General features: G+C 27.9%; 1 protein-coding gene and 1 long non-coding RNA gene across 2 annotated transcripts; both read right to left on the bottom strand.

The window, feature by feature from the left end:
* Nucleotides 1–240: 240 nt before the first annotated feature.
* On the bottom strand, nucleotides 241–8462 carry LOC136088722 (uncharacterized). Its single transcript, XR_010642439.1, has 3 exons — nucleotides 8325–8462; nucleotides 511–678; nucleotides 241–428 (listed from the first exon to the last, which is right to left on the bottom strand). It is a non-coding gene; the product is annotated as an uncharacterized LOC136088722 (long non-coding RNA).
* Nucleotides 8463–11545: 3083 nt separating this feature from the next.
* LOC136088110 (uncharacterized) lies at nucleotides 11546–13002 on the bottom strand. The gene is made up of 3 exons (XM_065811773.1): nucleotides 12898–13002; nucleotides 12398–12785; nucleotides 11546–12288 (listed from the first exon to the last, which is right to left on the bottom strand). The coding sequence occupies exons 1-3, from the start codon at nucleotides 13000–13002 to the stop codon at nucleotides 11546–11548; spliced, it is 1236 nt and encodes a 411-aa protein (XP_065667845.1).

Here is a 13002-nt window from a genome sequence, read left to right as displayed (position 1 = left end):
ATATTAAAACCGTAAGGGGGCCATTTGGGTTTGCAACTTGGACCCATATGGGAAACCCATCGGGAACCCGCCGGATCTTGGCCGCAGTTTTTCTCAGGGGCCCATATGGGTATGCCCTCCGGGTGTCCCGTAAGGGTCCCGCGAGGTTTACCCATTGCAAATCTTAAAAAACTTCTTGTAAATTTTAAACATTTAAACTACGTTTAAATGTTTAAAATTTACAAAAAAAGCAAATGTATATATAATTTAATTGGTTTATTTCAAAAAAAAAAATTAAAATTACGGTCGAAATTAGGCAAACTTTTAAACGATTCTTTAATCGTGTATCGAATGCTTTCACGGTTGTGTCGCGAATTGGAAGCTTTTCCATTGTTGTTTAAACGACTTCTTTGAAAACCTCTTTATACAATATCTCGTTTCAATATGACCTATAAAAAAACTAAAGTTAACTGTTAGTCTTAAATTTTATAGGTAACATAAATTATTTTTAATATGTTATAAAATTCTTACGATTTCTCTTAAAACTCTTCAGATAAAAAATGTAATTTTCACCATCGAAGGTAGATATAATCTTTAACTTTTATAATCGATATTTACTTGAACGTTTTAAAATGTACTTGTAATAAATAAGCACATGCTTGTGATTCATATAATAAATTGATAACGTTCCTTTAGTTACTGAAAAATAAATTATGTAAAACTGTTATATAAATATAATTTTCTATTTATATTGAATATAATTTGATATATAATGTTTATAACTTTATATATATATATATATATATATATATATATATATATATATATATATATATATATATATATATATATATATATATATCGTATACTGGTGATACAGGTGAGCAATGTGACGTCATACTGAAATAGCCTGCTGCCGAGGGCTAATAATTTTTAAATGTAATCTTTAAAATAGAGTGAAACTTTTTTCATTTCACATTAAGGTTTCATCAATTAAGACTCATCAGAAACCTTATACAACAGTGCTGTGGCTAGTAAACGACGGGGGCATTGTCTGGGGCTAGGTTTGATAACACATAGCCGCGACCGGGGCCAGGTTTATGACCAGGGCTGCATAAATATTGATAGATCCTATAAAAATGTTATTTTTAATTAAAATTTATGATATGAGTTATAATTAAAAACAATACTTTTATAGCACTGTACTCCAAATTGACCACCAGGTTGAAACTCTCCCCACTCCCAATTTTTTTGCATTATATCAATCATATGCAATAGTAAACACAATTTATGTTGCCAAAAAAATCTGAACTAAGTGCTAAGTATGTAAATTTTAAAAATTAAAACATTATTTTTTGCTTTTTTTTTACTATATTTTAAATCTAGTCAGCCATTATGGCATTCAAAATAAATTATTTACTTTTAATTACTTTTGACTTTCGTCCAACATTTCCGTGTTGGACGAAAGTAAAAACCATTAATTTAATTACAAATTAATCGTTTTTTAAAAAAACCACAAAAACGCAAATTTAATTGACCAGAATGTTTTTAAAAACATTCTGAATGTTTTTATAACATTTTGAATGTTTTTAACAATATAAACAATGTTTTTATTTTTATTTTTTTTAATAAAATGTTTTTATTTTTATTTTTTTTAATAAAATGTTTTTATTTTTATTTTTTTTACTGTAAATCATGCGCGGAGTGTTGCTACATCGACTATCTTATAGCCTGACTTGCAAGGGAGTGCTGCTACATCGACTGACAAATAGCCTGACTCGCAAGGGAGTGCTGCTACATCGACTGACAAATAGCCTGACTCGCAAGGGAATGCTGCTACATCGACTGACAAATAGCCTGACCCGCAAGGGAGTGCTGCTACATCGACTGAGGGTTTGGTTGGGGCAGGCAGTCTATCATTATTAAAAAAAAAAAAAATTCCGGTCTTGCATTTTAATTTTTACTTTTTGTCAACAAAATATCGAAAAAACTTTCGGACAACATCTAAGGGTTCTATATATATATATATATATATATATATATATATATATATATATATATATATATATATATATATATATATATATTAATTAAATTAGTAAAAAACACTTATCTAACTTTTTCTTCTACTTGAAGTATCATCATTGCTGGATCATCAGGAAGAGTTCCTTTCCTGATACTCTTCCTGTACTTTTCCTGATGATCCAGCAATGGTGAAACTTCAAGTAGAAGAAAAAGTTAGATAAGTGTTTTTTACTAATTTACTATTGCTCTGAGATGTTGATACGAGCCAAATACAACTGAGAAAATCTGTAGCCATTGCTATTTAAATCTTGATATGAATAATAAATATTACGGTTTTATAATTGAAATAAATTTTATTGAAATGTATTTTTCCTTTATTTTTTATCAATCAAATCTGTTATATAAAAAAGTTTATAATGTAGAAATAATCCACAACTATTTAGATTCTTTTAACAAGCGCAAATATTTTGCACTTGTAGATATTGTTAACTTGTTTGTTCAAATAAATTTTTAGAAAATTTATATTGTTTTTAATAACTTTAAAATTCTATATTGTTTTATAAATTTTAAAATCAAACTGTAAAGTTTGATCTAATAGTTTTATTGTTTTATTTCTTATTCAATTTTTAGTTATTTTAAAATACTTGTTAAATTATCACTGTTAATTTTAGGCAGAGGAGTTCCTCATACTTGTTGCAAAAGTAACGCTGTTAGCAATATCATAGATATCAGTGAGTCGCTTGGAGAGAAAAATGCAGAACAAATAGTTTCTGGATTGTTAAAATGCAAAATGGAACGTGAAAACATTGTAAGCGCAGAGCAGTTCATGTTGTCTACAGGTGGAAATCTTCTCTCGGTTACAGTTGGAGTTAATAAAATTAAGTCAAAAAGAAAGAAAGTAAACCAGATCTCATTCCAAACTATTATGGAGCTATCGAATGAATTAGAACATTTTAAAAACAAAACAAAAAAATTATGTTCTACTTTATGGAGGAACGTAACTGGTTTTGTAGAATCTGGAACTGAATGAACTAAAATGTAGAACTGGTTTTGTAGAAATTTTTAGAAGAAAGTATTAATATTAAAATGACTGAATTAGAGGAAACTTTTGATTCTTTATATGAATGCAAAACAGAGGAACTGGTTGACGGAAATCAGACAGTTTTTAGAGATATAGTTTATGTAAAAAATACAACAGAATTTATTAAATTTACAACAGAAAAAAGAGGTATCAATAACCTTAATGCAATGGTAAGAATTTCTATAGATGGTGGTCAAAACTTTTTAAAAGTTATCATTAATGTTTTTGATCCAAAAAATCACTATTCTTCATCTGAAATATATGAAGATTCTGGCGTAAAACGTTGTTATATTCTTGCCATTGTGGAGTTGGTTTCAGAGGACAATGGCAATCTCCAAAAATTATTGGCTCCTCTAAAACTTGAAGAAGTAAATTTTAGTCTTGCATTTGATTTAAAGTGTGCAAACAGTATTTTTGGACTATCAGGTCACTCTGGTAAATATGCCTGTTTGTATTGTGAAGGAGAATACTTGCTAGAAACAGGAAAGCTTAGAACTTTAGGCTCCATAGACCTGTGTTATGATCAATATGTATGTGATGGGAAAAAAAGATTGAAAATGCAGGAATACAAAAATGTTATCAATCCTCGTTTAATTTACTTACAAGAAAAACACGAAACTCTTCTTGAACACATTGTTCCTCCACTTGAGCTCCACATTTTGATGGGAGCTGTAGATAAATTTTGTACTTTACTATTGTGTGTTTGGCCACCTTTTGAAAATTGGTTGAAAACACATTACATACTAATGAGAGGGTATCATGGTGTAGGTTTAGATGGAAACAATGCAAATAGATTAATGTCCTTGCTAGATGTTTTAGAGAGAGATGTCACCTTTGCTGCAGCAATTAATATTTTACCGATAGTTAATTGTTTGCGTAAATTTTTATTAATAAAATCAGCAGTGTTTGGTTTGGAACTGGGTATAGATATTTCTGTTAAAATTAAAGACTTCAAAAGTTCATTTTTTAATCTTCAACTGTATACCAAAGATATTTTTGACTACAATTTAACAGTTTCATGGAAAATTCATATTTTAGTGTGTCACATTCTCCCTTTTGTAGAACACAATAATACTAGCTTATGTAACTATGCAGAACAATGTGGTGAAGCTGTTCATCACAAATTTAAAAAAACTTGGGTGAATTATAAAAGAACTATTGGACACAAAAATTATGCAGAAAAGCTAAAATCTGCTGTAGTGAATTTCAATTTAAACAAACAATAGTGAAAATATCATTTGTGTTATAAATATATTTGTTGAGTGTTTTTTTTAAAAATATAATAGATAAATATTATTGTGTTATTTTGACAACCATAATGGCTGACTTTATTTTAACTTTAAAAGAAAAAAAGAAAGAAATGATGTGTTTTAATTTTTAAATTTTACATACTTAGCACTTAGTTCAGATTTTTTTGGCAACATAAATTGTGTTTACTATTGCATATGATTGATATAATGCAAAAAAATTCGGAGTGGGAAGAGTTTCAACCTGGTGGTCAATTTGGAGAACAGTGATAGGATCTATCAATTTTAATTCAGTCCCGGCCGGGTTTAGGACCAAAAAGGGCCCCAAAATTCTTAAAATTTTTTTCCAATAGATAATACTAAATAAAAAAAACAACCTTACATTTGTAAAAGGGCCCCTAAATTTGCAAATGAGCCCTCTAGAAACAGCTCTGCTTATATATATATATATATATATATATATATATATATATATATATATATATATATCAGGGTGTAAACTAGCCCTTTGAGTCCCATTAAATGTGGTATTCCCAAATGCTCATTAAATAAAAAAAAATAAAAAAAAGTCCTTTAGAAAAAAAGTGGTGGTGTTGTCGGCCCTGCTTATTAAGTCTTACTGCAAAGTCTATTTTAAGTAGTACATGTGCTTTGTCAAATAAGTTTTTTCAAAATATTGAGAAGCCGTTTGTGTCAGATGTTGATTTCATATTCATCTTAGATAAATGTTACAGTATTTTTTATTCGGAGTAGAAAAGGAAAGAAGAAAATAAAGACCCCACAAAAACATTTTAATCTCAGCTGGGGTTGGAAGGGGGTGGGGGAGGAGGTGAGATAAGGAAATATTTTGACAAATTCCAAATTTTGTCATAACGCTGAAACAAATTTTTTCCTGGTTTACACCCTGTATATATATATATATATATATATATATATATATATATATATATATATATATATATATATATATATATATATATATATATACATATATATATATATATATATATATATATAGTTTGTTGTCTTTGGGAAGAGCGGAAGGAAAAAAGTGATTCTTACGCCAACACATACGTCACTTTTAATTACTTTTGAGTTTCGTCCAACATTTGCGTGTTGGACGAAAGTAAAAACCATTAATTTAATTACAAATAAATCATTTTTTAAAAAAAACCCAAAAACCCAAATTTAATTGACCAGAATGTTTTAAAAACATTCTGAATGTTTTTAACAATATAAACAATGTTTTTATTTTTATTTTTTTTAATATAATGTTTTTATTTTTAATTTTTTTAATAAAGTGTTTTTATTTTATGCTGCTACATCTACTATCTTTTAGCCTGACCCGCAAGGGAGTGTTGCTACATTGACTGAGGGTTTGGTTGGGGCAGGCAGTCTATCAATTAATAAAAAAAAATAATTCCGGTCTTGTATTTTAATTTTTACTTTTTGTCAACAGAATATGGAAAAAATTTTCGGACAACAACAAGGGTTGTATATATATACATCTATATATATATAGAGATAACTTTGGTCTCTTTTCAAGAGACCAAAGTTATCTCTATTGAAAGGTTAGACAAGACCCTAAAATTTCTTAGCGCGAACTTGCTGAAGGGTTCGCAAATATGGTTGGTAATGTTAGCATTAGTAGATGATACGAAGATGCCTAAATAAGTAAGGCTTAGATTGCTATGTCGCTGCTCGAAAACCACTTTTGCGTGTCTAAGATCGCCTAAAAAGATTAAAGTGATGTAGAGAATGACTTCACTGGTCTGTAGAAGACTGGGCCAAAGTTATTTACAGCAACAAATCCAATTTTGAGGTGATAAATTGCAAGTCAAGAATAATCATCAAGAGGCTGGCTGGTGAAAAGTTCAAAGAGTGTTTTTGTGTACCAAGGATACAAGGCGGAGGAGGATCAGTTGGAATATAGGGATGCTTCTCGCATAAATAAACAGGGTCATGCAACATTTATAACGGCAGAAATACCCAGTACAGCTACAAAGAGATCCTTGAAAGTAAACTTTTGCCAACAGCGAGAGCTTTTTATGGAAGACAACAACATATATATATATTTATATATGTTGTCTATATATATATATATATATATATATATATATATATATATATATATATATATATATATATATATATATATAAATAAATATATATATATATATATATATATATATATATATATATATATGTATGTATAAAAAGCTGCAAATTTCTCAAACATAACCTATTCGTCACAGGATTCATCTGCTTTTTAAAACCTTTTTAACTAAACCTTTTTTTTTGTAATTTTAAAACAATTATTACCTTCATTAGCTGAAACAAAACATTCTAAACCTTGATAATTTTAAATTGTAAACAGTGTCTTAATGCAATGGTTACCGATCCATCAAAATTAGGAATACTAAACTTCTGTTTATTTCCTTGTACATGTTTATTTGAGCAAACCTTTGTTCTTCGAACAAGCTTTTTTAATTGATCTGAAAAAGTTTTGTATTTGAATGAGGGACATCTATCAAGTACTTAAAATTTAATTGTATCATTTCCTATATGTATTAAAGAATGGACATCGTAAACTAGTTGACCCTTACCGTAAAGTTCACCAAATAACTGCACAAAATAAGTTAGTAACTGATAAGCAAATTCAACATATTTTTTTAACAAAATAAAACATTCTAAAATTAGAACTGCAACTGAATGTACTAAAAAGTTTGAATAGATTTTTGGCTAAATCATCCCCTTTAAACAACTGGCCCAGTGTATACTAAAAAAAGTCTAAGTTAATACCTAATTAAGAACTTGGTTTTCTAGAAAATTTTCTTGGAATGTATTGACATATCTGGAACAATCCGCCAGATAAAGTATTGACTGTAATCTGAGGCAGTTGACAATATTTTGGCCATTTAACCATAAGTTGATGAGTCTTCGCATACCCCCAAGCATACTAGATGCATAAAGTCTAAAGGAAACTTTGTCAACGTGTCAAAATTTAATTCCATTTAACACACCACTAAGATGATCAGAATGCTTTTGATGACAAAAATTTGAATCAGTGCTTAAAATTGATGAAATATGTGGGAGTATTATCATGCCACACCACTCTCCTTTCTGAACACAATGCTTACATCAGTTGTAACTATTGTGTCCTTAATATACTTAATAAATGCTCTAGCTGGTGCATCACATATTATAACAGCAAGATTGATTTCATACTCAATATTTTAACAGATAAAACCATCTTTTGGAAGAATTTTGAACTCTACCAAAAAACTATGTAGATAATCAAAAATGGAATTAGGTTTTTGGGCACCACTTTTTAAACAAATCTCTAAAAATCCAATTTGGGTCGCCCAAAATTGCCAGCATTAAGCCTAGGCTCTGATAGCAACATTTATATACAGCAAAAACTTTTTGCAAATTTTATTTAAATTTTTTTACATGTATGTTTAAATTTTGTCACTATTTTAGATTTTTATTGAATAATTTCCTACATGTTTTTTTAATATAAAATTTTTATGGAGCACTATTCTCTTTTACTATCAGCTATCAAGTTGATTGAACTGACTTGATCAGCTTCAGCTTTAATTTGAAGCTAATGAGTTTAAAGCTGAAGCTGAAATATCAGCTGCAACCCCTAACTTACAGACAACATAGTTAATGTGATGTATATACTTTATCATAACACATGTGTTTTTTTATACTTAAATACTTATTTTTTTATTTTATATTACATGTTTTTTTTTAATACACATTTTTTATAATATTTAATACTTAAGAAAGTATTGATTTTTGCGGAATATACTTTAGATAAAAATAATATTTTCTTACATTACTCTAATCGTGGTAATAAACAAAGGTAATATTTACTCCATTACATTTGTCCACAAAAGTTCATGCAATTCTATCATACATAAGTCTTTCACTAATTTTAATAAACAAAGGTTATTACCATTATTATTATAATTATATTTACTTACCTGTCATTACTAATATTTATCAAAAACACATACTGGTTGTTGAAGTCACTTTTACTCATATCAGTATGCAAGTATTGTTAACAGTCAGAGTGCACCAAGCAGAAATATTCTTAAACATGCTGCAAAATACAAGATATATACATAAGATACATATCATATAAGATCTATGACCTGGAACTTAATACTTTATTCCCAACATTTTAAAATTATGTTATGGAAAGCAAAAACAGTGTTCAACTTACTATACTCAGTTATAATAAATAAGCATATGGTCATGATCTATATAATAACTTTTTTTAGTTATTGTTATTTATGTTAAAGTTATCAAGTTAAATTAAAGTTTTATAATTAAAGTTTGAATGCAAAAGTTCATATCAATAAAAACTTTATCAGTATTGTAAACATAAGTTAAGTATTATAAGTATTTACAAGTATAAGTAATGTAAGTATAAGTTATTTATAATAATAATAACTTATATATAAATTAATATATAACTATGTATATTATTTATATGTAATAATTATTTTATATATAATATATTACATATAGTATATTATTGATACTATTTATAATAATATATAATTATATATAAACAACTTATATATAAATAACATAACTTATACATAATACTATGTATATTATGATATTATTGTTAATATTACAAGCATACAATTTAAATCAAAGTCAAAAAATATCAATGATTAAAAAATGAAGTAGATGCATAACAATGAAGCCATTTTTTGCATTTATACGTAAACACTTAATATTTACATCTCACGGTGGTTAAACTTCATTAACACCAGTCATTTTGCTTGCATAAAATATAGAAAAATCAATGGAAAAGAGTGGATCTGTAAAAACAGTTTAAAAGCTTTAAATTCCCTAAATATAACCTATTCATCACATTATTCGCCTGTTTGCTCTTTTTAAATGTTTCTGACTAAACCAAAGTTATTACCATCACTAGCAGAAACAAAACTTTATATTTTGATCATTTTAAAAATGCAAACAGTGTCTCAATGGAATAGTTACTTCATGTTTAATAGTTACTGGAACATATGTCAAACATATATGTTAAACTTGGTAAATTTATTTTTCAAAAATATTTAAAAAATTCTTTTATAATGGTAATAAATAAAATTTTAAAACGTCTTTGTAATGGAGTTTCACAGTGAAAAAATACATCGAAAAAAAATTTTCTCTTTAATTATAATGTAAATAGAATGTATACAAAAACTATAATGCATAAAAGTTAAATTTTTAAATTTATTTCGCGCAGTACGAATTATAGGTATTGTGGTTTATCCTCCTCCGGCTAATTGCCATAAAGAGGCCGAATAGACGTATCCCGCATTCCAATGACGTAAGATGTAATGACATCAGGCAATGATAAAACGTAAATATCGAAATAATTGTTAAAAAATGAACTCTCAAGTAGAACATGTTCTGATAGATTTACAAAATTATTCAACTGAAATACCAATTGTTTTAGAAATAAATTGAAATAGAAATATTTTACATAACTTTAAATCTGCAGATGAAACTTTAGCATGGTGTAAAAGTTAAAAATACTTACACTATTCACTATTAAAGAAATAGAAAACTACAGAAAAAAAGCTAAAAGATTTAAATCTGAACGATATATATCATCGGATAGTAATTACACTTCGTATAACCTAACGTGTATCATAGTAAAAGCAAAATGCAAAGCAAGCATGAAAAATGAAGTTCGTGATTTAAAAGTTTATATTAGCAGATTGACTAGCTCTGTTAGAAAAGCACATTGCTCGTGCTGGAAATAGTGGTTATTGTAATCACGTGATAACTTTATTATTTGAACTTGCAGAATATTCTTTAAATTTACTTGAATATGTACCTGAAGAGATTGCTTGTACAAGTAAATCAAGGCAATGGGGCATTCCAGGTCATAAAACTAAAACAATTAAAAATCTTGTTATGTTTACAAATGTTCGAAAATTTGAATTTAAGCGTGGCATTAAGCCTACTTTATATGATCCAAGGCAAATAAAGTGTAAAGAAGAAACTTTAAAAGGAAATATTAACAATCTAAAATCAAATGTTGCTTTTTTCAATAAAGATATTGGTATTGTTCATTGCGTACCTGACATTTTTAGTTTTACTAAAACATCATTTAGAAATTTTCCAATTGGTTCTCCTTTATCTTATCAACTCCAGATAAATGAGAGCTTTGAACTTATCACTAATATTGAAAAACTTAAAGCCATTTCTTTTAATGTGTCTAATACCCTACCTCCTTTACCTCTTGACTTTTATAATAAAAATCATTGCTATATACCTTACCATTGGGAGCTTAATGAGAAACAAAAGACTTTTTGTTATCAATAAAAGTATCTTCTGAAAAAAGCAGAAAGTATGAAGCTGATACAGTTACACAAAATAAAAATCAGCTGTGGTTTAATCTAAGAAAACATCGCTTAACTTCAAGTATTTCTCATAAAATTTATATACGCATAAGACAATTTGCAACTCTTGCTCAACAGTTAATTAATAACTCACAAAAAGTTGACTTGCCTAAATTTATTCAAGAGTCTTTAGACCACGGGCTTGCTTTTGAGCCTAATGCACGAAATATATTGATGTTTTAAAAAATAGATTAAATCGCAATGTTTCAGTTAGGACAACTGGAATTGTAATACAACCTAATTTATTTTGGTTATCTGCTAGTCCGGATGGTCTTGTATATGATGAAGAGCCTAAATATTATTATGGTTTAATTGAAATTAAATGTCCTAGAACGAAAAAGCACTTGTCTATTTCCGAATGTTTGAGTGACAATGATTTTTATATTGGACTAGACAATGGACACCCATATTTAAAAAAAGATCATTATACTGGTTATTATACACAAATACAAATGGCTATGGGGTTAAGTAATTCCCAGTTTTGTGACTTTGTTGTGTACACATTTAAATGAATTGCTATTATAAGAACACCTTTTGACCATCAGTTCTTTTTTGAATTAATTACAAAGTTAAATAATTTTTACATTAACTATTTTTTACCACATGTATTGGACAATAATGTAAATACCAAAGAAAGTATATCACCCTCTATATGTAAATAAATGTTTTTACTTTTGATTTTTAATTAGTGGTGGCAAAAAGTTACATAAAAGACAAGTTACTGTCCATAGTTGGTTAATTGAACCATGAAACACCAAAGGAATTTCATTACTTATTTAGCAAAATACTTTAATTCTATGAATAGCACGTTCTACATGAATTCTCAATGATGCAATGGTTTGACTTTCTGTAGCATCTTCTTTACTTAGCTGTAGTTGTCCATTTAAAAAAGATGGTATATTTAATTTAACATTGATTGTGTTTAAATGGTCTGAAATGGTAAACCCACGATCAGCCATAACTGAATCATTTTTGTTCCAGAGTTTTTTATTAAGGAAACCTGATCTTACAACAATTTCTTTGTCAGAAATAGCTCCATCATAAAGTTGACTTATAAAAGTTATTGCTCCTGAAGGAGAAATACCTAACAACCCTTTGTAAGTTACATGATGTTTATAACTAGAGAATAAAGAACTCTGGTGTCTCAGTGATGAAGGTTTCTGACAAAACAGTTCAGTACAATCAATAATGCATCTTGTTGATGAAAATGTCATCTTAAAGCTTTCTGGCATAAACTTATTAACTTGTTCGCGTGAAGGCCAAATAGGTACACTTCCAAAAGAAAAATATAGAAAGTTTGTCCATGTTATTAAATAACGAGATGTTGTTGATTTTGAAATTTTAAATAACCAAGATGTGTGCAAAATTGTAAATCCATTTTTTAGCCACATTAAAAACATAAATAACTGATTTTCTGTGTTTAATTTTGTTTTTGGACCAGTTTTTGCCTGATTACCTAACCTGTGCAAATTTTCAGATAATCCTGAGTTGTGGTTTTTAACATTTTCACCATTTTTTCCTGGATTTAAAAAGTTCTACAAATTAATATACTGTTCATGTTCAATGTCAGTATATTTTTGAAACAGTTTTGTCTGTTGACATATTTTCATAACTAAGTATATATTTACTTTTATATTGATTCAGTTGATTTTTTATTTTTTGATTTTTAGATTCTAAAATGCTTATTTGAGATTTCAACTCGTGTTTTTCTTTTTCCAGTAGATCAATTTTGTTTTGTAGTTCAACACAACATAAGCAAACTTTCTCAACCTCAAAATCAATTAGTAGTTCTCTATCGTTAGTTTTAAAATTGTCTCCATTTCTAGAAACGTTTTTAATATCAAAGTTTCCGATAAATTTTCTTTTTTTAGGCGAACATCGCTTTTGTACATCAACTTGTTTTTTAAATTCAAAAACAGATGGAAATGCTTCTTTTTTTAAAGATTTTCTACCAATATTGGATAAAAATTGAATGTCTTCGTTTTTAAAATGAAGCTCGCATACTAGAGTCGTGTCCTAAATAACAAAATTATCATTACCACCTTTTCTTCTAAATTGAGAAATAATTTTTGCCCACTTATTTCGACCAGCAGTATTCTTGGGTATTTTAAAAAATCCAATTCCTGACTTTTTTTTTTTGAAAATCGTAAAATGAACTTTTGCATTGTCGAATACAGCAATAACCTCCACTTCCTCCTCCTTTATTTAATGTACAACAGACAAAATCACTCAT

This window comes from Hydra vulgaris, chromosome 12 (genome assembly GCF_038396675.1).
Source record: "Hydra vulgaris chromosome 12, alternate assembly HydraT2T_AEP".
NCBI lineage: Eukaryota > Metazoa > Cnidaria > Hydrozoa > Anthoathecata > Hydridae > Hydra > Hydra vulgaris.
Note: the sequence above shows the minus strand (reverse complement) of the source record. Positions and strands in the feature narration are given on the sequence as shown.